The sequence below is a fragment of the Filicampus tigris genome, chromosome 7 (assembly GCF_054856515.1).
Source record: "Filicampus tigris isolate MCC_2025a chromosome 7, RoL_Ftig_1.0, whole genome shotgun sequence".
Classification (NCBI taxonomy): Eukaryota; Metazoa; Chordata; class Actinopteri; order Syngnathiformes; family Syngnathidae; genus Filicampus; species Filicampus tigris.
The window spans coordinates 25,666,071-25,691,610 of NC_141223.1; the positions used below are offsets into that span (position 1 = coordinate 25,666,071).

General features: G+C 40.2%; 1 protein-coding gene across 1 annotated transcript in view; it reads left to right on the forward strand.

The window, feature by feature from the left end:
- Positions 1 to 22,499, forward strand: part of akap1b (A kinase (PRKA) anchor protein 1b) — a 38,962-nt gene extending 16,463 nt beyond the window's left edge. Inside the window, exons 3-11 of the mRNA XM_086035938.1 lie at positions 461 to 585; positions 3,102 to 3,228; positions 3,388 to 3,515; positions 8,812 to 8,989; positions 12,142 to 12,292; positions 13,732 to 13,799; positions 13,943 to 14,016; positions 14,097 to 14,162; positions 19,656 to 22,499. Of these exons, the coding sequence (XP_085892064.1) occupies positions 461 to 585; positions 3,102 to 3,228; positions 3,388 to 3,515; positions 8,812 to 8,989; positions 12,142 to 12,292; positions 13,732 to 13,799; positions 13,943 to 14,016; positions 14,097 to 14,162; positions 19,656 to 19,718 (980 nt within the window). The 3' untranslated portion in view covers positions 19,719 to 22,499. The remainder of the gene's footprint in view (positions 1 to 460; positions 586 to 3,101; positions 3,229 to 3,387; positions 3,516 to 8,811; positions 8,990 to 12,141; positions 12,293 to 13,731; positions 13,800 to 13,942; positions 14,017 to 14,096; positions 14,163 to 19,655) is intronic.
- The last annotated feature ends 3,041 nt before the right edge of the window (positions 22,500 to 25,540 follow it).

The window sequence follows — 25,540 nt, forward strand, 5'->3', positions numbered from 1 at the left end:
AATATTATCATATTGTCAATATCGTCAAATTATCGTTATCGAGTTTTTTGAAAAAATATTGATATTTTTTTTGCGCATCTCGCCCACCCCTACTACCATGCGTGTTTTTTGGAATGTGGGAGGAAACTGGAGTACGCAGAGAGAACCCATGCACGCATGGGGAGAACATGCAAACCCACACAGGAAAGCCAGGATTGGAACCCATGACCTCTACAGTGTGAGGCAGACGTGCTAACCAGTCGACCACGGTGCCGCCCCACACGTCATTAGTTGAACAAAACTACTTCAAACTATTTTGTGACCACTTCGATGTGATCTTGTCAACAGTGGCGTGCACTCCATGCAGTGCCTACGAGACATGGGCTTTCACCTTCTTCATCCAATCAAGATTTTTATGGTGTCTTGAACTGGTAATGTTTGTTTTGTGCTGTTGAAAACAATGATGACTGTCTCTGTCTAGGCTCTGATGTGAACAGTATGGACTCTGTGGACAGTGGCTGCACAATGGGCGCTCGAGAAAGTCATAGTAACCATGCTTCATCTTCAAGCTCTGAGCTTGTCATCTGGGAGATTGAGGTGCCAAAGGTGAGGCATTGCAGGTCTTAACAATGTTCATTACTCTCGTCAATGTTAACCCCTTTTAGTGCAGAATCAGTTCAAGAGTTTGCCAGCTTGTCACATGTATTACTTTAAAAATAAGAGCACACTCACAGCAAGCATTGTGTTCGGTGTTTGGGACTAGGCCCGAACAATTATGCAAAATAATCTAATTGGGCCCAAAAAAAAATTAAATAAAAATTGCATTTTCTCATGAGAGTTGCAATCCCCCCCCACCCCCACCCCCCTATGCTTTTTGAATGTATTTTTTCAACAAATTAATCTTTATTAATTTACAACAAACAATCTGAGATCTGTTTTGCATTATAGAATATTTGGGTAAAGGCAAAATGAAGCATTAATTAATATGAAAGACAGTTTATCTGCTACAATTAGTTATGCATTTCCTAAATATTTTGATGTGCACTTTGGTAAGCGTCCACCACGACAACATAATTCTGCCACACAGGTGTGGTGTTTTGAACCATGCGGCTTATAGAACGGTGCGACTATTCCGTGGATTTTTCTTCCTCCGCATGGGGTGTTATAACCGGAATTACAATACAATACAATTGCCATTAACAGGATGTGAGGAGTTCAACAGGTGAGGGCACTATAGACTAGGTTATGCATTAGTTGGTATGAAGTAGAACAACAAAAGATGGACACTATTAACTGACAAACTGGAGTGACAGTGGGCAGTGAAATGAAGATAAAGTCTGTTTATTTTCTCTTGGTTCTGTTCGGTTTTAATCAGCAAAGTTGCTATGTCAAAAGGCACTGTTAGGGAAGAATCTGTTCAGGTACATAGTACATTTACAGTTCAAACTCGTTCTGTACATACAGTAAATATCCCATTTTTCATCATAGATAGGTGCGGTTTGTTTTTTTATCATTATTTTTTTATGGAGTGGGTGCGGCTTACATAAAGATGTGGCTTATCGTCCGGAAAATACGGTGTTGACTATACTGATAGTATACTGTAAAGGCACAAACTCAAGTGCAGATTACAACAGTAATGTAAACAAATCAGTAGCTTTGCCACTTCCTCCATATCACGTTGTTTCATGAACCATGATGTAAAGGTGGACTGCACTTCTTAATCACTCAACTTCTCATATCGACCGAAAATCAATAATCCAGTGGCTCTGTACCATTTCCTACACGTCACTTCATTTCATTAAACATGATATGTAAACGTGGACTGCACTTCTTAGAAGGAAGTCAACCAAAACATGTTTTTTAACAGAATATGTTCTATGCAGAGCCACTAGTTGAGACAAGGCATTCTGATTAATTTGCGCTTGTGGAATGAGTTAAGCAGCAAAATGCACATTGCTCAGAGCTCAGGTCACGCCCACTGAGATGGCTAAAATCTGATGCATTTATCATATTCCACAAAGGCAATATTAATCAGAATGCCTTGTTTCAAATAGTGGGCCTGCATAGAATATATTCTAGAAAAAAAATGTTGGGTTTGGTTTAGTTTGGTTTTGCCTTTAAATCACTCATTCAACTTATCATATAGATTGACAAGTGAATAAGTCCCGCATTCTCAAACCGCAATTATATTACAAATGCAATTAATCGTTCAGCCCTACATGGGACAACTGACACCGAAATGCAAGTTTGTTTGACTAGTACAATGATATAAAATTAGCAATGGTATTACTGTTACACCTCAGTGTAATGACGAGATGGTGAAACCGTGTCAAAATTTGAATATCGCCTAACCCTAATAAAAAAATGTCAATGTTTTTTTTTTTTCACATTTTCACATTGAATGCGATGTCTAATGCGGAAACACCTTTCATGTAAGAATAGGAAAATGAAAAAAAAAAGTTTGTTTTTCACATGACAGAGACTATATATAATATCTGCTAGTTTGATATATGCTTGGTTAAATAGTTTTTTATTTTTTAGGGTGGTTTGGCATGCAACAACCCATTCACAGTAATTCAGACGGATTCTATAAGTGTTAGTCGAAGGGCAAAGTTTAGACTTTGACAGCATATTAAACTAGCATTATTTCTGTTTATTTTTAACTGTTACAAGTAAAATAAGCAAAGCGTTGCAATTTTTAATAAGTGAAAGATGAACCTGAAATCCAGTGTGATTGTACAAACATTTGTCGGTAAAATGCAGTACAGTCGCTCTGCCTCGAACAGCTTTTCAAAGGTAAACTGAAGGGCTCTTTTCCAAAATGTGATAAATGCCAAATTAAAAATAAATCAGTCTTTCTGTGCACATAGTGAATATAGATTTTAACATGACACATGCAGAGTTTTTACATGTCACTTGTGATAACAGTTGAACTGGAAGTATGTGTAAGAGTTATTTTGCTTGAGTCAAATTTTCATTCCACTCGTGATTTTTGCATATGATTTCCTTTTGACCATTGATGCACATTTCAGAAAGGACTCTGTCTTTAAGAAATTAGGTTGGCTCTCAATGTTCATTAAAATGTGAATGATGTGCATTCTTTGGCTGTCTTTTTGTTTCAGCTTCTGGTTGGGCGATTAATTGGGAAGCAAGGAAGGTATGTGAGTTTTCTGAAGCAGACCTCAGGTGCAAAGATATACATCTCAACCCTGCCTTACACACAGGAGTTCCAAATCTGTCACATAGAGGGTGAGTTGTGGGGACTGCCTCGTTTTTTTATAGAATCTTATGAAAAGGGAACTGACTAGCTGAAAGAATCTGGCTCAAGTGCTTAAAAATAAAAAAATATATATTTTTATCACAAGTGATGTTTATTCAAGTTGAACCTCGTATTTGATGTCTACTCAGGTATGCAACTGCAAGTTGACAAAGCCCTGTCGCTGATTGGTAAGAAGTTTAAAGATATGGATTTGACCAACCTTTATGCATCTCCGCCACCCCCCCTCACCTTGCCGTCACTCCCCATGACTTCATGGGTAAGTCTGACTCTTTGTCTTCTCGAGAAAGTACTGGTTTAAGTGTTATATGTATGCTGCATAGTCTCAGAGGACATATGAATGTTGTGGTGAGGTGAAGAATTTTCTTCCATTTTAAAAGGAAAAAAGACATTGAAAATCTAAATATTCCGCTCCAGAGTCAAACAGTTACCATCATAAAAGCTTAAAGTGTACCTGTGGTGATCAAAAGGAACATATATACTGTATGGTTTAATCAAGAAAAATTGCATCGAAACTCATTTTGGTTAGGCTGAGTAGGGATGCTCGATTATGGGGGAAAAAATGTTAATCATGATTACTTTGGTAATAAATGCAATCACAATTATTCAAATGATCATTTTTTTGGTGCAAAACAAGAAAATGTTTAAATGTAAAAAATATAAAGACAAATAAAAGTGCATGCATTGAAAGTCAGTCATATAGATGGATGTAACGGAGAGAATCCGGTCACTTTTCAAAATAAAATGTTTTTCAGCCTCGGATAATAAATAAACCGGAAGTACTTTATTATTATTTTTTCCTTCTATCTGTGGCCCACCGTGGCCGGGTCCAAAGTGGCCTGCAGCCTCGAACCGGTCCACGGCCCGGTGGTTGGGGACCCCTGACTTTGGTGACCGCATGGGTCGCCTATGCCCAGAGCCTGAAGTAAGACGTCTGGGTTCATTAAACCTATTGGCCCACCTAGTTGTTTTCTTGGTTTGAGAGGAGGTGTTGCTAAGAGCGGAGGAATACTCAGAGATGGGTGAATGGAGGAAAACACCACTTTGGAGTTTTTGTTTTTTTTTGGTGAGGAATTAGCATTTTAACGTTTTATGGCTAAAACTCCCAAAAGTTGATTTAGCATGATACGGCTCCTTGAAGCAGTCAATGAAGCTCCGCTAGACCGTTTATCAACGCATTTGTCTCTATTTACTTCATTGCTTGCCTCAAGCCGTCACAGTGGCAGAAGCGGCGGACTGCTCGCATGCTGGAGAAGACATGAAAATACACCGGCTAGCCTCTCTATAACTATCAGCTTGTACAACAAGCGGATGGATTTAAAATTAGTCCTAAAGGATAAGAAAATGGATGGTTGGAAGATCACCCTGGGCTCTGCCGCTTGACAGTGTACGGCGGGTGATCCTGGTGGTTCATGTAAGTAACTAAAGGATGATGCCACATTGCCGTTGGCGCATATGTATACTTGCATATTATGGATGCTCCGATCGATCGGGCACCGATCATGATCGGACGATTTTCGTGAAAAATTACGTGATCTGAATATTCGATCAAAGCCTTTTATTGCCGATCAAAACATCCAATCACCCGTAGCTCATGCTTGGCCGCCGCGAGACGAAATGGCAAAAAAAGTTTATTTGTTTAATACGCAACGACGTCCCTCCGTCCAAAAGCATCACTCCCGCCGCCCTGCACGCAACTGCGCCCGCCCGCGCGAGCTACATTGACTCCAATCGAAACCCGCCGCCAGAAAGGCTCCCTAATGCAGCCGCGCCTCCGCTGCGAGCATAGGGGAGGGACGCAACATAAGGCTGCGAAGCATGAACTGCGGGTGATCGGATGTTTTAATCGGCAATAGGGCTGCTCGATTAAGCGATTTTGAATTTTCTGAATAAAAAGATGTTTAAAACGTTCAAATCGCCCATTTGTACGTTCTGTATTGTGTTCTGTTTGTACATTCTCTTCGTATTTGTACTTTCTGTTACTCTTCTCTTCGTATTAAGATCTCTGTTTTCCGTTGGTTACTTCCGTGTTTGTCATGCGGTCACGTGAGTAGCGCGTTCAATCCAATTGCTGAAAATGCTGAAGCGATTGTCCGCTGGCCGAGGAGAAAGTGACACGTGGGGGATTGTTTGCTGCAGGAGCCGACTATCCGAGCCGACTGCCGAGTGAGTGAGGAAGTGAAGTGGAGCGTATGCTCCACTGACGGAATTGTCCAGGTCGATGGTGAGCAAGGAGCCGAGGATTGAAACTTGGAAATTGCCTGGAATAGAACTGAACTGAACCATTCTGAATCATCCCTGCTCTGGTCGGCCTGCATTTTAGCCAGTCGATCCCCTTCATTGAATTCAAATTGACTGGCATTTTGAGTTCAAAGAAAGAGGGTTTGAGAGAAAATAATCGGGATTTTCTTATCAGGCAAAATTGAACAGCCCTAATCGGCAATGAAAGGCTTAGATCGAATATTCCGACCACCGCAGTTGGTGTGAACATAGCCTTGTCTGCTGTGTGTGTGGAGTTTGCGTCTTGTAATACTGTATATGCCATGAAAAGGTACCTCGCGCGGGGAGCATGGCCAAAGGTTTCAACACAACCAACTTAATCCGACATTTGAAGAACAAGCAATCGGGAGACTATGGTGAATTTACGAGGCTCACTGCATTGAATAAAGTCAAGGCGGACACAGCGCAGTATAAGTGGCATTATTGCCACAGGGAGATGCATTGTAGGTCACTTGTGGGCATTAGACCCACTATATAATTTTATAATTCACAAAAAGATTAACAGTGACTTTTTTTCTCGTTGACAAATGCACACGATAGTTTGTTTATGCACAAGACAATGAAGTTCCTGAGTCGTTTCAATTTAGGAACTCATTGAATAGTTAATTCAAGTGAAGCCTGCATGTGACCATTTTTTCTTCTTTGATTATATTCTGAACCATGCAATGTTTAGGTGGCATGTTATTTATTTGACTTTGTGCATAATGAAGTCTTTTGAGACTGCTGATTATTTTGATATGTTAAAAACTGTGTTACTAAAAGCTGGTAAATTTAAGTTTTTCCGTTATCTTTGTGACTGAGTAATTGTTGTATTGTGCCAGCAATGGTTTTGTATTTCTTCATACTTTTGAAAATATATATAGATTTTTGTCAAAATTACGGCAATAATATGGCTGTTTTTTGGGGGGGGGGTTCAGATAATATTGCATAATAGCAGTCACCATAAATAAATGGAAAAATACACAGATCTTCCATGTGATTGGAATCGGTATCGGCCGATCTCACTCATGCATGGTATCGGTATCGGTGTCATTAAACCTGATCGGAACATCAAATTATTAAATTGTGTTTTTTCTTAATTAAATATTAAGAATAGCATAATTGTGGTTGTCTAAGGAAGATCTGAACATATTATTCGGTTTGTGATTTTATTTGAATATACGATGTGTTGGGACAGAAGGATTGTGCGAAGTGAGACACATATTCAAGCCCACACTGATTTTTCCAGGCCCACCCATTAGCCACGTTCTGGCTACAGAACATCCCTATTGCATAAGTATGTTTTTAAAAAAAAAGTGAATCTGAGGCTTGACAAAGTACTTTGGACAACCGAAGCGTTGTTCGGGTCTCAGAGTCTGGTCCTCGGCAGGGTTATTATAGTTTGGGATTTTTCATTTTAGTTTAGTTTTTATTTCATTTTGAATTTTTATTTCTAATTCAGTTAGATTTAATTAGTTTTTAGAATACATTTGTTAGTTTTTATTAGTTTTAGTTTTGGGGAAAATGCTTAGCTTTAGTTTAGTTTTTATTAGTTTTAGTTTTTTAGAATTTGATGTATTTGTCAGGTGCGGCCTTTTCTTTTCTTTTTTTTTTTTTTTTCTTTTTTTTTTTTACAGTAACAAGTGTTATTTATTCAAATAAAGATAAAATTTGACAAGTGAATTAACTTACTAACAATGTATGAATCAACAAATAAAACATAACAGTCCACTTATACTAGAACGCCCAGAAGGCGGTCATTTGACTACTTATGCTTTACATTTGACGATGTCACCATATCACCTGCTATTTTGGCAGGGAATGGCCAATTTACAAATGAAAGTCATCTACTTGTAGCCAGCAGAGTTGTTTGTCAAATATCAAGCAGATTTGTCGTTCAATCGTTGTTGCAAAAAAGTGAATAAAACCCTGGGCGTTCTAGTGTTAAACTTAAGTGCAATAAGGCCAAGAAAAGTGCAGTGCATGAATGCTGCTTCTAAAGTGAAAATGCAGATGAAACAAGCAACATAAAACATAACATAAAAACCTGGCAATTGAACAGGAGAGTGCAGACTTGTAACATCAGAATATATGTCAACAAATTTAAGTCCTTCCATATTGAAAGTGTGTGCGTGGGTGAGTGAGTGAGAGAGTGAGACAGACAGAAACAGACAGGCTGTCATCAATGCTGGACAACCCGGCCTACCCCCCCAGGGCACCCTAACAGCACTCCACAGCTCCTTCAGTGACAGACAGTTACACCGTCGCTGTGCAAAGGAGAGATTCCGCCGCTCCTTCTTGTCTGCTGCTGCCAGACTCTTTAACAAGAACATTGTGTACTCTCTACAAACTGGCGGACATTAGTGCAATTGTGCAGTCCTGCACCTGAGCTTGTATTGTGCAATACTCAGGATTCCCCACTACTGTTAGTCTAGTTTTAGTTTTATCCAATGCTTTTACTTACATTTCACTGCAGCACTGTCACTTACTTAGAGTATTTTTCCTCTGTACTTTGTACAGGCTAAAATGAGTGTTCCTCATACTTTTTATGTAGATGTATGTTGGTGTGTATATACACATAGTTACTGCGTATATTTACAAAGGTTTGATCCTGAATGTTTGCCGTAAATGTTATACATTAATGGCTACATTATGCCCCCGTCCCTGTGTGACCTATATCTTTGCTGCTGTAGCACTAAAAATTTCCCCACTGCGGGATCAATAAAGGCCTTCTTCTTCTTCAACTGGTGGGTGCAAGAGAAAGCCCAGTCAACGATGTTATGTCACATCCGTTTCTAACATGGGGCACCTTGCAATAAAATTAACCTGGGGTATCGCGGGCCCTTCTGTTTTGGCGAATACAAGACTAGACACAAAGATGGGAACTCCAGATATTTATCACACTTTACAATTTTCCATTTACCCATAAATACCTTGAAATGGGCAGATGGAGGTACCTTTTAAACTGTGCAAAGCGACAGTGACATTTTGACTTTAATACATGTGTAAAAAGTTGACTGCTGTTTAAAGTAAAAAATTTTTATGTGTGTAGTTTCCAATTGCATGTATGTTGAATTTGCTGTTACCTTAACCATGTTTGAATTGATCTCCACACTTAATGTTTAGAATGGACTTATCGTAGTAATATTTTCTTTTTAATGCTTTTTTTCCAATCGTTGTTAAAACTCACATGTCTGGCCGGCTGCAGACATTACAGCCACAAAGGTTTTGTCCTGCACTATTCTGTGCGCTCTGATTTATATTTTGCTTTTAACACGTTGTCGTTTGTCATCTAGCTTCTCCTGCCCAGTGGTGTGACAGTTGAAGTGATCGTGGTGAATATTGTTTCAGCCGGGCACGTCTTTGTCCAGCAACACACCCATCCTACTTACCATGCCCTAAGAAGTCTTGACCAGCAGATGTTCCTGTGCTACTCCCAGCCAGGCACACCCACCCTTCCTTCCCCAGCTGAAGGTAACCATAACTTTAAAAAAAATATATATACACAATATACAAAATAGTCTGTGCCAATGTTAGGGCCTAGATAGACCAATCCGATGTCTGCCAACTGTGACTGACATCGTGCTGGAAAAATGTACCGCAATGACAGACAACGACGGTGACCATTAAAGTAGCTTCTGCGGATGCATGAGATGTAATACCCCTCCATACCATCGGTGGCCGTAATCACTATTCCTCATGATTAGAAAAAGCCAACTGGAAAGCTATTTGGCGGGGGTGGAATATAAAAACTTTGACAATGCATTCTGCTATATTTTTTGCTACATCAATCAGACGGCGCAATCCGATGCCCCGACACTTACCGACGACGGATTGGTCTAGCTCGGCCTTTCGGCAAAGTATCTGGCTTGTCCACAGTCCCTCACTGGCCTTGCAGTCTTAAGGAAGTCCAAATAAAATGTAACATTTGTGGTATTTTTGTTTTTAAATGTTTTTTTGTATTTTATCGTGCACAATTGTTGGCAGTACAGGTAAGCAAGAGCCATAACGTCTTCAGTTTTACCGATTTAGCAACATTGTCACTACTGTATATTTATCAGTGTTTCCGACCCATCTAGTGACACTTTTTTATTTATTTATTTTTTAAAAAGCCATGAGCAATAATGTCAACAGTGGTCTTTGTTAGCAACATTCTTCAACAGTGGATTTGGACTGACAATGATTTGATGATCCAAGTGAGCAATGGTGAATATGGGTTGCGGTTGGTTCTCATAATCTCAGCACTCTTTGGAAAATAATTCACCCTACTCGTCACTCTCATTGATACCCTCGCTGATGCACTCATGATGATAGAAGAAGCAGCATCTCCTCATGGCCTAACCGTCAGGTGGGCAAAGAAAAAAGCTGCAGTCCCTCTGACTTTCTCCCACCTCTGGCTCTAGTGCTGGTCTTCGATGCACAGGAGGTTGAGTCTGTCGACTCCTTCACCTACCTGGATGTAAAGATCACCAGGTACTCGTCGACTTAGACGGAAATCTCGATGTCTCCAACTAGCTCGCAGCGCCTGCGGCAGGCTATCAAGAATATCTGCACTCCAATCAAGTTCCACTTCTTCAACTCACTGCTCTTATGGTTTTGAGTCATGGACACGTTCCGCCACCGACAGCTGAAGCCATGATGTTTTCCACAAGAACTGCCTCCGGAACATCGTTGGCATTCGATGGCATGACTTCGCCAGCAACAAAACCAGTGTTCCTCGTGGCCGGAAGTCCAGAGGCAGTCTCAGCAAAATTCAGGCGGCGTGCACCCCATCCTGTCGGACGTGTTTCGGTAATGACGTTCCAGCCATGCGGGTGATCCAGGCAGCCTCTCCCAACTTCCTCCACCCGACTGGCAACGCACCTGGGGATGTCCCAGGTCGCAGCATTTTCCCCCCTGTGCATCCTCATCCACTAGGCACAAGACCGAACTTTCTGTCTGGGGCTGGTTGATGTGGCTGAGCTTTGGCCAGGCACTCACTGAATTAGACTAGACTAGACTTGACAATTTGAGGTGAGCACGTTGGCTCAGCCTTCAACAGTTATTCCAGTTCCTCACATAGCCCCTTTGGAAAATGTTATTACCCACTAGGGCTGAACGATTTATTGTTTTGGGACCGAAACGCGATTTAGAGATCGCCAAAGATGTGGTTTTTTTAAAGGGCACTTATCCCCCTCGCTCACCATTATTGGCATGCTACTGTGGGCAGGTCCAGCGCCGAACTGGTTGAAAAAAAATAAAAGCGTTGTCCTACTACAAGCTGTCACCCGTAATCCCGGAAGTCATTTCGTTCGCGGCTGCTTGAATGCGCTAAGCGCTAAGGTGTCTTGCCCTGTAGCAGCACGGTCTTTATTTATACTATATGTAAATCCGTGCAAAGCAGCAACGAGCTGCGTGCTGGGAATTGGCTCCTCCGCTGTGACAAATAAACGGCCCCACTAACAAGTAGCATTTTCATTGCGAAGGCGAACGAGGGGTCGCTAAGTGTGCTAATCGCTATAAGTAAAATGCAGAGTCGAGTAGACTTCAGTAGACTTTTTACTCAAGCCTGACTAGAACCGCGTAAGGGGGGAGATCTGGCAGTTATGAACAGAAATGTTGTATTACAATCAGCGCGTGTCTTGACACAAAATAAGGCAAGGGCTACATTAGCAATTTAGTACACGCTCTAACACCAGCTGGAACTCACCAACGGCATAAATACATTTATCACAAATATTATCGTTGAGATTTTTACACTCACCATTACTGTTAGGACCAAAAGATTCAAATAATACCATTATGTATTTCAAGCCATACCGCTAAGCCCTCAGTCTCTGTTTGAAGCAGTTAAGTCTCTTGCAAAATATGGGGAAAATATTGGACTGATGTACAAAGAACATGTCCATTCATGTAAAACATTTTGGGGTTAAAAAAAAAGATTTTTATACACACCATTGCACATAAATGCATATTTATACTTGACTAATAATAATAATTTTAATTTATAAAAATAATTTACTTGAACTATTTTTAAAAACGTAAAAAAAGGACTGCCTCCCTCACAAAACCTCTTTAGTGTCCTTGCATTATAATAGCCTTTGTTTTTGATGGTATAATGGCATTTTGTGTCATGTTTGTAAATGTTACTGTACATTGTGACTATTGCACTGAAGCTGGATTTCAAGAAAATCGCAAATTAAATCGAAATCGTAATATCAGTCAGAAAAATCGCAATACAATTTTTTCCTAAAATCGTTCAGCCCTATTACCCACCCCCGACCTAGAACAGATGTACTATGAAACACTGTCCTGTATTTGTGTCCTGTTAGTTCCATTATATCAGAGACATACCATTAATTTGGTTTACTTTGAAAACTATTGCACTTCTCCCACACTCTTGTAAATGGCGCTTTCTATCTACAAGACACTCAAAGCACGTAAACCCTGACTCGTCATTCACCTACTAATGACGCAGCGTCAGGAGCAACTGGGGGTTCACTATCTTGCTCAAGGATACTTCGACACGGTCACAATGGCCGGGGATCGAACCCACAACCTCTGGGTTGGGACCACCTAAGCCATACTGCCCCGCAGTGTATGTGCAATTGCACATATTAACCCATGGTGTTTCTGTCTTCGTCTAGTTGGTGTGATATGTGCTGCTCCAGCAGTGGAAGGAGCCTGGTGGAGAGCTCAAGTCATCACCTTCTATAAAGAATCAAATGAAGTGGAAATACGATATGTTGATTATGGCGGCTATGACAGAGTCAAAATCGACTCATTACGGCAAATCAGGTATGGCTATATGGAAGAAGTACTCCTTAAGGTCCCATTTCAACGTAGCATTTTATTTTTAGGTGCAGCTGCTTAAGCCTGGTTCACATGGCAGGATTTTAAATTTATCGTCAGACTTCCAAACTCTGAGAGACCCCACACGTGCAACACAACAGCCAATTACGGCTGACCTGTTTTTTTTTGGGTTTTTTTAAGCTGAGCCGTGATTGGTCATTACCTGAGCCCTGAGCAGTTGTGGTGTCATTTTCAGTCGACAGAAGTGACAAAATAGCCGCCCCCGAGATGGCTAAAAGCGGGTGGATTTTGATGCTTAACTCATATTCCACAAACGCAATATTAAACCGAATACTGTGTTTCAACTAATGGGCCTGCTGGGAACATATTCTTGAAACAAATATGTTTGGGTTGAATTCCACTTTAAGGATCAAAACTACATCGCAATACCCCTTGTTGGTGGGGTATAAAACGAATGAGAAAGGAAGCATGTTAATGTTTATATTGAATCGTGGTTCAACACAATTATTTTAAACTAGAGCTGCGAGCAGCTATCAAGGGCCCTCTCAACACTGGCCACGTTGGGGCACTTGCATGTTGGGGTTAGGGTTAGGCCGCCCACCCCTGCTGAATAAGTTTTGCATTATTGAACCATCTGAAAAACCTCTAAAATGGACTGTCTCCCTCTCATACAGCCTTGTCGTGTCCGTGCGTTATTAGTCAGGGATGACGGCCGTCACGCACCGAAACAAGTATCTCGACAGGGGGTGCAGATGGCGGCCGTCGTAGGCCAAAACGTAATCATCTGTGGGAATCTGGGTTAGACAGGCTCTGAACTGCACCGGCCCTTCCGGAATCTACTGAAATTCCAGATGGCCACCATGCCTCTGCATAACAGTATGTTGATCAGTGGCCGATGCACAGCTGCGTCAGCACAAGACAAACGCATATAACAGCTGCAAATGAAAATGAAAACAGAATGCATGTAATAGGTAACTAATCTTGATCATTAACTAATGAAAATTGTATTTGTATTGTCGTTGTCAAAGTCCGGTTTTGAGTCTTGAGTAGTGACTTGTGTGCAACTTGGGCATCTGAGCATTCTAGATGTTTCATGTGTTCATCAGTGAATGTAAACAGACATATCTGATATGTGCTGCTTGAAACGCACACGTAAATAGTATAGAATGGTTTAAAAACAATTGGGATTGGGTACTTGGGACTTGCAGTGGTGACTTTCAATCAAGAAGTTTTACTTGTGCCCCTTTTTCCTGTATTGTTAATTAGACTGTATTAGAAAGCTTGTCAGTTAATGCCCCCCCCCCCAGCTCCTCCAGGCATTATAAAGGGACTGCAGGATTATAGCAAGAACTTTGCTTGTGGCCATAATTCTTGCAAACAATGAATTTTGATGTGACAAACACATTGCTGCCCTTTTCTTTTAGGTCTGATTTTGTAACATTACCGTTTCAAGGGGCTGAAGTATTGCTTGACAACGTTGCTCCTCTCCCAGGTACACAGTGTAGACACACAACTTGACGAGTAACACTTAACTGTGCATACTTTAAACATCTAATTTGGAATAGTTGATTCTGTATTTAGAACTTTTGCATTCTCTTGCTTTCCTAATGACCATGTACTGTATGAATGTATCAGGAGAGGATCGCTTTTCATCCGAGGCCACATCAGCGTTAGAAGAGATGACAAGAGGGGTTGCAATGCTTGCACAAGTAAGCCTTTGTCAGTCAACTGCCCCAGACAGTTAGTTGACTGTCACTAACTGGCAATATGGTTGTCTTGTATTTTAAAGGTCTCAAATTATGATACCAACACAGGCCTCCCACTGGTTCATCTGTGGAACATGGTGGGAGAAGAGGTAAGACACCACAACAAGTTGTTTTCTAATTACTAGATTTAATTGTCTCTTTCTAGTAGGACGGTCACTATCTGATCAGTTTTATTCTATTGATTAATCAAATAATTAGTTAAAAATGTTTTGCGTTAAAATCTATAGCAAAAATATTTTTTTCAGATTTGTTTATTTGGTATTGTTTAATGCTTAAACAAAACCAAACTAACAATAGGGGAAAATGTTGATCATGGGTCTCCAAACTAAAAGCCGATGTTTGCAAATTTCTATTTTTGATTAAACATAATAATTAGTCTGCTTTCACGAAGGACTCAAGAAATTTGATGTTTACTTTTGAGAGGCTGAAATCAGAGGTGTGGAATTTTTTTAGATAAACAATGGCTCTAAACCAGGGCTGTCAAATTCATTTTTGTTGTGGGCCACATCTTAGTTGTGGTTTCTTTCCTTCGGAGGGCAGTTCTGACTGTGAACCCAAATAATGTTTGACCACCTCATATTACCAGTAGCTATTGCTAGTGTCGGGCGGAATACTCGTACCTCCAAAATCATCACTTTTCATGAGACCCTCCCCAAAAACATCATGTCTGTTCAACCATTAGCATTGCATCCTCAAAGAGAGCAAGCCATTTTCAACACTTAAGATCAGTCGATAATTTGTAAATGTTGTACACACACGCGTGGAGTCACCAATAATAGAGATTTGTGAAAAAATCTGGAATTTTCCAATTTGTGATATATTAGGTTTTGACCCGATGCCAGCGATATGCACAACACATTGAGTAACTAGTTTTGAAATCAGAGGCCAGTAAAAACTGTTAGTTCATTTATTGTAAAAAGGGGATTGATAACAAAAAATACTTGCAATATCTCAAAGTTTCTAAAAATGAGGACAATTTGCAATTGTGGTATTTTAGAAAGTCGATGTACAAAATGTGCTTTCGCGGGCCACATAAAATGACGTGGCGGGCAGAGTCTGACACCTGTGCTCCAAATGTTTTATGGATTATCAAAATAGTTGTTGATTAATTTGATGATACAGTAGATTTGTTGATTACTTTTGACACCTAATGTCTAGACGAGTCTGCCTTGTCAACATTTTAAAACTCCCTTTAAAAGAATACTTGGAAGATCCAAAAAGAAATTTGGAGGCTATATAGCACAGGTCACCAACGTGGTTCCCCTGGGTACCAGGTGGCCCCCACGGACCAAATGAGTAACCCGGGAGCCTGTTTGAAAGATAATTCACCAGTGATGGGTCATTGTAATTGTGTGAAGGCGAAGGCCTTCACACATATGTTATTCCTACAGTTTATTATTATTATTCCACTCCACTTTTTTGGCGTGCGACTCCTTCCAAATTTTTCACCCGATTCACTTCATTAACGTTTCAAAACATTCAGAAAATCCATGCCTTCTGGGGTAGTATTTTTTTTACGTTATCCAAATTTACATTTTTCCCAATATTTTCCATTTTTCACCCCCAAAAAACCCATTCATTTCCAATGGCACTTTCAACATTTCCCATTTCCACCATTCCAATTTCAAATTCACAAGATTCAACTCACATTGCAAAAGCTATTCAACACACCCGTAATTCCTACTTCCCAAAAATTCAACTTATTCACCCACAAAAAAACCCCACAAAATTCCATCATTCATTCCCATTGCCATATTCAACAATTCACATTTACATCATTTCAATTTGAAATTCACAACATTCATCTCATTCAACTCATATTGGTCAAGCTTTTCAACACACCCCAAATTCCTATTTCCCACACATTCAGCGCATTCACCCTTAAAAAACCCACAAAAATTCAACTATTAACCATTCATTTCCATTGGAACAATAGACTTTTCACATTTACACCTTCCCAATTTCCACAAATTCAACTCATTCAACTCACATTCAGCTTTTCAACACCCCCAAAATTCCTACTTTCCACACATTCAACTCATTCACCCTTAAAAAAGCCACAAAATTTCACCATTCGTTTCCAGTGGACCGGTGTTATTGCCCCTTGGTCTCCCCAGTGCTGCCGCCATCTTGGACTGTGACATGAGCTAGACTGGGGATACTAACCCCGAGGCCTCCCCAGTGTGGCGGCCACCTTGGGCAGAGACATTAGTTAGACTGGGATACTCACCCCGATGTCCCCCGAGTTCGCGGCAATCTTGGACAGGGACATTAGCTAGACTGGGGATACTAACCCCTAGGCCTCCCCAGTGCGGCGGCCATCTTGGACAGGGACATTAGCTAGACTGGGGATACTCACCCCGAGGACTCCCCAGTGCGGCGGCCATCTTGGACAGGGACATTAGCTTGACTGGGGATACTCACCCCGAGGTCTCCCCAGTGCGGCGGCCATCTTGGACAGAGACATTAGCTCGACTGGGCATACTCACCCCGAGGTCTCCCCAGTGCGGCTGCCATCTTGGACAGGGACATTAGCTAGACTGGGGATACTCACCCCGAGGTCTCCCCAGTACGGCGGCCATCTTGGGAAGGGACATTAGCTAGACTGGGGATACTCACCCCGAGGTCGCCCCAGTGCAGCGGCTATTTTGGACAGGGACATTAGCTAGACTGGGGATACTCACCCCGAGGTCTCCACAGTGCGGCGGCCATCTTGAGAAGGGACATTAGCTAGACTGGGGATACTCACCCCGAGGTCTCTACAGTGCGGCGACCATCTTGGGTAATGACATTAGCCAGACTGGGGATACTCACCCTGAGGTCTCCCCAGTGCGGCGGCCATCTTGGATAGGGAAATTAGCCAGACTGGGGACACTCACCCCGAGGTCTCCCCAGTGTGGTGGCCATCTTGGGCAGGGACATTAGCCAGACTTGGGATACTCACCCCGAGGTCTCCCCAGTGCGGTGGCCATCTTGGGCAGTGACCCCTAGTGACCCAGAAGTGACCCACGTGACCCGGAAGTTACCCCAAATGACCGAGAAGTGACCACGAAGTGACTCCCAAGTACCCGTCACATTCATTAATGGCACATTCAACATATACACCATTCCAATTTCAAATTGACAACATTCAGCTCATTCAACTCACATTCTCACATTGGGGGTGACATGGCTCAGTAATAGAGTGGTCGTTTTCCAACCAGAGGTTGTGGGTTCGATCCCATTCCATCCTTGTTTGCCTTCTTTTTTTCCTGACTTCCTTCTTTTATTTTTTCCTTACTTCCTCTTTTCTTTCTTCCCTTCTGACTTGTTTATGTCCTCCTCATTCCAGGCTATTCTATATCATTTGAGGTCATTCAACTAAATTCAATTACATTCAGTATCATTTCAACGCATTCCAAAGTTTTTCATAGAGGTCATTCAGTATCATTCAACTTCATTCCACTTAGTTCTACTTCATTTCAATTCAATCCTTTTCATTCAATTTCATTCAACTTCATTCCACTTAATTCAGTATCATTCAACTTCATTCAATATAAATCAACTTAATTCAATATCATTCAACTTCATTCCAACGCATTCCTTAGTTTTCATTCAGCTTCCTTCGCCCTCACACGCAATTTCTCCAGAAATTGCATTCTCTAGTTTTCTAGTAATGTTGTCGAAGTAAAATGTAAACACTGGCAGAGATTCATATTAATAGTGTTGCATTTATCTTTTTCCTAATTATTGTGAGAATTAGTGTCTTCATATAATTGAATATTATTATTAATAATAATCACATATAAATATAATTTAAGCAAATTCGTCATTTCAGAAGTGCATATCAAACTGGTAGCCCTTCACATTAACTTGCACCCAAGAAGTAGCTCTCTGTTTCAGAAAGCTTGGTGACCCCAACTGTATAGATTATCCGAATGAAGGCTGATCAATCAATCAATCAATCACATTTTATTTATATAGCACTTTTCATACATAAAAATGCAACTCAAAGTGCTTTAAAACATTCAAAGCAAAACATAGAATTATCTTCAATCAAAAGAAAAGATAAATTATTTAAAAGTTGTTGAAAGCCAAACTAAAAAGGTGTGTCTTGAGCTTCCTCTTAAAAATATCAACAGTCTCTGCAGACCTGACGTCCTCTGGCAGGCTATTCCAAAGATGAGGACCAAAACGGCTGAATGCAGCCTCGCCATGCATTTTGGTCCTCACCCTTGGAATAAATAAAAGGCCGGCGCCAGAGGACCTCAGGATCCGCGAGGGCTGGTATGATAAAAGCAAATCAGATAAATAAGATGGCCCAAGACCATTAACACATTTATAAACTAATAAAAGTACTTTAAAATCGATCCTGAAACACACAGGGAGCCAATGCAGCAATTTCAAAACTGGCGTAATGTGCTCCCGCCCTCTGGTTCTCGTCAGCACCCGAGCGGCTGAATTCTACAGTAGTTGCAGTGGTGAAATGCTCTTTTTCGGGAGGCCAGAGAGCAGGGCATTACAGTAATCTAAACGACAGGAAATAAAGACATGCATCAGCACTTCCGTGTTAGCCTGAGAGAGAAACGGGCGGAATCTGGCGATATTCTTAAGGTGATAAAAACCAATCTTGGTTACATTTTTAATATGAGGAATAAAACTGAGCTCAGAGTCAAAAATGACGCCAAGGTTCTTCACACAATTTGAGGGATTAAAAATGTGTAGTTTTGGTAAAAGCTTCTCTCTCTGACCTTCGGGACCGATAACTAAAACCTCAGTCTTGTCCTGATTGAGCTGTAGGAAATTATCTGCCATCCATGACTTGATATCTAAAATGCAATTTAAAAGGGTATCAATGGGTCCTGTGTCATCAGGAGACACGGCAATATACAGCTGCGTGTCATCAGCATAGCTGTGAAAGCTGATGCCGTGTCCCCTGATGACATCCCCGAGGGGAAGCATATAAAGATTAAAAAGTATGATGTTAACCAAAAAGACCTAAAAGTTAAGTGAATTAGTTAGTTGCTTTTAAATTTTGTGTTACATATTAAATTGGCCAGGGAATGCAAACAAAAGTGGCATGAGTTTCACTTTTGACTAGAGATAGACCGATAGGCTTTTTTTCAGGGCCCATACCAATTATTAGTAGTCAAGGAGGCCGATACCAATATTTTGAGCCGATATTAGTTTTCAGTAAAACGGAAAACATTGGCATCAAAATTTAAAGACAAATGTACTCTTAACTTTGTAACGTCTTAAAGCATGTTTATTGAACAATATTTCAGGGTTGTATAATGTTTATTTATTTATTTATTTTTTTTAAGAAATGAAGAAATTTTTGACAGTATACATCTGTTATAAAATTCTAACAAAAAGTACAGGGAGCATCCAGGGTTGTCACAAAAAGGATAAATGAAAACTTAAACAATAGCTCCATGTAGTATTCTACAGTAAATGAATATTTCAAAATGACAGAAATGTTAAAGTTTCACATATGTTTGTTTTGATTTCCACAGTTTTAATTTGATTTATTATTGGAATGTTGATTTTCCTAGCATGCTTTCTAAGCAGTAAGTCTAACCAAAGTCATTTGTCTCTTTCAGGTTGTTTCAATAAACCGCACGCTAGCAGAGCGAGGCTTGGGTGTATGGGTGGATGGATTTTGAGTCATCACCAGTTAAAGACATCACTGGATTGATTGTTTTTTTTTTTTCTTTTTCTTTTTGTTGTTCTGTTGTTCTTTTTTTCCTTTAAAAAGACATTAAAATATTTTTCAGGCATAGTCTTGGAGAACAACACTGCTTCAAAATAAGACAAACCTCTTCATGGTTCTCGTGTGGAACAAAGATCCTCAAATGAAAAGATGAAAGGAAGAGGAGCCGTATACATAAAATAAGGGGTGTATTGTAATTTAAATAAAGGTTCAACCAATATATTTTTTCCTTCCCCAACCTTAACTTTTGCACTGGACTTTTGGGCATTGTCTTGTAATCATCGTGCTGTATGATGAAATGTCAGACTATGTAGACATTTGTCAACGGCAATTACCAACTCAATGACAGCTGAAGGTCGCTAAATTTCAAAGTGGTTTGCATAAATGGTTTTTGTCTGGCCTAACTCTGTAAGTCTAGTAATGTTATAATGTTGCGACGTGCAATGCTGAGTCGATAGTGAGCATTGAAAGCATGAAAACGGACAACTGCGCCTCCAGTTTGCACTAAAGCACAAGTTGGTGGCCCTAACCTGACATTATTCTGCCAACTTGTTTATGATCAAAAAATGCAGTTTGGTATGCTTTTGAGCACCAGGCTCTGCAGATTATCAAAGAGGCTTTTTGACTCAAATTATGCTTCCCCGTTCCTTCAAAATTTTCTCACAGTACCAACAAAACCAAGTATTTTATTAAAAAAAAAAAAAAAAGAAAGTTTGAGTTTGTTGCAAGATTATTTTTTGAAAGGTAGGTGCTTTTTTAAGGTGTCAGAGCTCATTTAAGATTTCAAGATGACAAAATAAATGTAGAAAAAGGCATAAGGGACCCTTAAAACGGAAGTCAACCCAAACATTTTTTTTTTTCAAGAATATGTTCTGAGCAGGCCCACTAGTTGAAATACAGCATTCTGATTAATTTTGCGTTTGTGGAATATAAATTAAGCAGCAAAATGCACTAGTTTTTAGCCCTGTCAGTGGACAGCCAATTTCTCTTCACTTCGTCTGAAAATGACATCACAATACTCAATACGACCAATCACAGCTGACCTGTTGTCTGAATCTGAGCCTGATTGGTCGGTGTGAGCAGTTGTGATGTCATTTTCAGTCGACAGAAGATAAAATGGCCGCCCCCGGGGATGGCTAAAAAGGAGTGGATTAACACTTATTCCACAAACGCAATATTTATCACAATGCCTTGTTTCAACTAGTGGGCTTGCATAGAACATATTCTTGAAAAAAAAATGTTTGAGGTTGACTGCCCCTTTAAAGGTCTTAGACATCCACTAGTTATTGATGTCTGGTTCATTAATGGCACCAGGGAAATTGAGTGAAGCACCGTTTCAGTATAATAGCAGATTGGAGTCCTATGCAGTGTGGCTTACTCGACTTTAACTTGAAAGTTGGTAAGGGGTCTGCATAGTTAAAATCCAAGACCTAAACAGGTTATAGACGATAAGTGATACAATTATATATGGGCTGCACTATAAGTGACTTTCCGTGAACTGAATTATCTGAATGCAGGATTTAAACATTTACTCGCTGTGGTTGACTGGGTTTAATTAGATAAAAACAAGAGCTGAGTGTCATGTTTGTGTTTTACTGACCAGGGAATGGGAAGGACCTTAGTGGAAATTGTAACCACTTGTTTTATCAAACAAAGCATTATCTCCATTTACTGATAAATGTTTGCTGGTTGTTGCCCTTTGAAACACTCCTGGCCGAGGGCCCAGTTAAACATGTCCACAGTCCATTTTTGTATGTGTAAATTCATACTGAAAATTTTATATTTAAACGGGGATCCTGAACACTATAAATAAGTATTTACAACACAGACTTCAGCATTAGTTTTTGTGTATGTGTGTTTTTCTGTTTTGTTGAGGTGCATAATGGAAAAATGAAGGTTAGAGACACAATGCCTCTGTAATTAATTTGCAAAACCTAGGTGGTGAATCAGTGTCCCTAAAGGCACTTGACTGGCTGGTTTGTTAAAAAAAAAAAAAAATCTCCCAGGAGCCTGTCCTCTTGTATCTGTATCCCCAATTATAAACCAAATACTGTTGATCAGTGGTCCCCAACATTTTTGGAGCCAGGAACCAATTCAGACAAGTAGCTAAGATCGTCGGCAAGATCTGCAGGTGCCTGATGATAATCCTGCTTATTTGAATCAGGTGTGTTGGAGGAGGGAATCTTCTAAAACATGCAGGATAGCGGCCCTCGAGGACCGTAGTTTGACAGCCGTGCCGTAATTTCACAATTCTTAATGATGTAATTGCATCACAAGGCCCTATAGTTCTATTGTCCTTTGGAAGGTAATATACGGCAAATGTCTCTGTGTGGCCCTGTACCGGGTTGGGGACCACTGCTGTAGATGTCTTCTCCTGTAATGCAAATTAACTTCCACCACAATAGTTACTTTGGTTCTATGTAAATAAGATGCAACTGTATTTTTCTTTAACACTGACAGAGTGGAATTCAAAGGGAATGACGGGTATTTATTGCTATTGTTTGGTGTGTTCTGTTTTATCTTGCCTCAGCCTTTCATTCACCTGTTTTTTTTTAAGTTGTGGGATTGTTTTTTTTGTTTTGTTTTGAATAGCTAGACAAGCCATTATTGGGATATTTGGAAATACTGTGCCCAAAAGATTTAAAATGTACAGATTAAGTTTTTGCTAGGTTCATCTTCACTTAGAATGTACAGATCTATTAGGAAAAACACAATAAAGGGTGTTTAAAGTGTATACATGCATTTGTTTCTTAGTGCTCTTCATTATTTGTGGAGAAATTCTGAAGTGTTACAATTTTCATGTAACGCGTATACACTCGGGACCGTAAATATTTGGACAAGACACAATTTTCAGCACTCCAGCCGTGTAAAGCAGCACACCGGATTTGAAATCAAACAAGATGTGCTTAAAGTGCAGACTGTGAGCTTTAATTTGAGGGTGTTTACATCCAAATGATGTGAACGAATGTTGTTGCTGTTTCTTGGCCATGTATTTGTCATTCCTTCATTATTGCACTTAGGAGGAGAAGATAAAAGGTCTTCAAGCGTGGTATATTCATTTACAATCTTGTGTGGTCATCTGTCGATATGAAGTCCAAAGCCATCATTAGGCTGCAAAATCAAAAATCAGAGAAAAAAACGAGCCGTAGGTTTGGCAAGATCAACAGTTTGGAACATTCTCAAAAAGGAGTGTTCCGGTGAGCTCAACTCAGCAACACCAAGAGACCTGGAAGAGCACAGAAAACAAGCATGGAGGATGCGAGTCAAGAAAAACTCATTTGGCCTGATTAAGAACTCTCCAAGATTTGAGTGTATGTGTCAAAGTCAAAATGAAGAACTTCACTTGGGGAAATGCAGAAGGGTTCACCACAAAGGTGGAAACTATTGGTGAGCCTCAACAACAGAAGGCCAGGTTAGAGTTTGCCCCAAAAATATCTAAAAGCCTGTACAGTTCTGGAACAACATCCTGGGAACAGATGAGACAAAGATCAACTTGAAGCAGAATGATGGAAAAGGATGGAGAAGGGAAGGAACTGCTCGCGTTCCAAAGCATACCACCTGCCAGTGGAACTGAATCGCTTACATTTATTGATGGTGTGAATGCTGACAAAAGCAGCAAAATGAATTCTGAAGTGTTTGGGCAATTTTATCCGTTCATATTCAGCCAAATGCTTCAAAACTCATTGGATGGCGCTTCACAATGCAGATGGACAATGACCCAAAGCGGACTGCCAATGCATCAGAGAGATTTTAAAGTCAAAGAAGTGGATTGTTTTGCAATGGCTAAGCCAATCACATGACTTGAAGCCATCTGAACATGCATTTCACTTGCTGAAGACAAAACTGAAAGAAAAAATGCTCAAAGAACAAGGAACTAAGGACAGCTCCAGCAGAGGCCTGGCAGAGCATCACCAGAGACGAAACCCAGCGTCTAGCGATGTCCATGGTGATGTCCAGGCTGTCCTTGATTGCACAGGATTTCCAAAAAAGTATTAAAGTCACAATTTGATTTATGATTGTTAGTTTGTCCAAATACTGTTGCTCCCTTAAAAGTGTAGGGCACATATAAAATGTTGTAATTCCTACACCATTCACCTAATTTGGATGTAAATACCCTCAAATTAATGCTCAGAATCTGTACTTCCAGCACATCTTGTTTGTACAAACTGGAATGCTGAAGATTGTGTCAAAGTCCAAATATTGATGGACCTGACTAATTACAATGTAATGTTGGTGTACTGGAGTTCTACAGCAAGGCAAGGCAGCATTTTTTTTTTAACAAAGCACATTTCATACACAAGGTGGATGACGCTCACTTCAACATCTGAAATTATTTTGGAATTTATGGACATTAAGCAACATTAAGATGCAGTGAGCAAGTAGAGGAAGATGTTAATGTACACAAATTCCCAACTATTGGGGTGATAGTGCAATTTGCAGCACTTGTCATAAGTAGAAATGTCCACAAATCTTGGTGACGACTGAACACAGGTTCCTGACAGCAAATGACATTAAGCTTTCTCTAGGGAGAGCAATATACTTAAAAGGGGAAGTCAACCCAAATATTTTCTTTACAATACTATGTTGGACCCTCTTCTCAAATTTGACAAGTAGGTAACAAAATTGGCCATTTATTTAGATTAATCAGAGACTAACTTTCGATGCTGCCTAAATTTTGTACACTATGATTTTTTTCACACCAAGTACTGTCACCTCATGGCCACAGGCAGGTGCACAGGTGATAAAGCCCTTAGAAAGACCTTATAACCGTGCTATGAAAATATTGGGGAAAAGGCTGATAAGATCACACCCCGGTCACGATTTGGAAGTGTTGTGTTTTAACAACTACATTACAGTGGCAAATTCTGCTAAAATGTGGAAGAGCTTGAATGGCCAAGCCCCTCAGATTTTTTTTCTGATTTGATGAAACCTTTAAATGTCAGTGGAGTGGCAACTAGGAGTGCAGTTGCTGGGAACTGTAAAATACCCTATAGAAAAACCCCTTTCAGCTTCAGAAAACAGGTGAGCTGTGATTGGTCGTTACCTGAGCAACTGTGATGTCATTTTCAGTCGACGGAAGTGACAAAATGGCCGCTCCCTGAGATGGCCAAAAACAGGTGGATTTTGCTATATTCCATACACATAATATTAATCAGAATGCCTTGTTTCAACTAGTGGGCCTACATAAAACATATGCTTGAAAAAAATGTGTTTGGGTTGGCATTGGAAATTAGCATTAGCTATAAATACTCTGATGCTTTGCATTGGAGATGGAAAAACAGTTCCTCAAGCTGTCTAATGACTGGGTAATTGAAAAAAAGATACACCATAAATACAGATACATTCATACAGACAATGGGGGAACATTGGAGTTTTTCTCAGCACTTTTTAGGTGAGATTAAAAAATAGATTAATTAGATGAATTAATTGTAGATCATAATTAATTGATCTTTTTTTTTTTTTTTAAATCTCTTGACAGCCCTAATATTAAAAAGAATTGTAAAAATGCACTGGGAGCGAGTTAAGCCAGAATTTGGTTAGTATGCTCCGTCCTCCGAGTTCAAGTTAGGAGGCGAGCAGAAGCATTTTGGATCAACTGGAGAATGGAGGAAAACACCACTTTTAGGGTGTCATTGGAGAGGAATTTGCGTTTTAACATGGCTAAAAGCTACAAAAAATGATTTAGCATGATATGGCCACTTTATTAAGCGATGTTCAGCTTTTTCTCGATAGTGAGAACCTAGGGGAAGGAAAAATGCTGAATTTACAAAAATC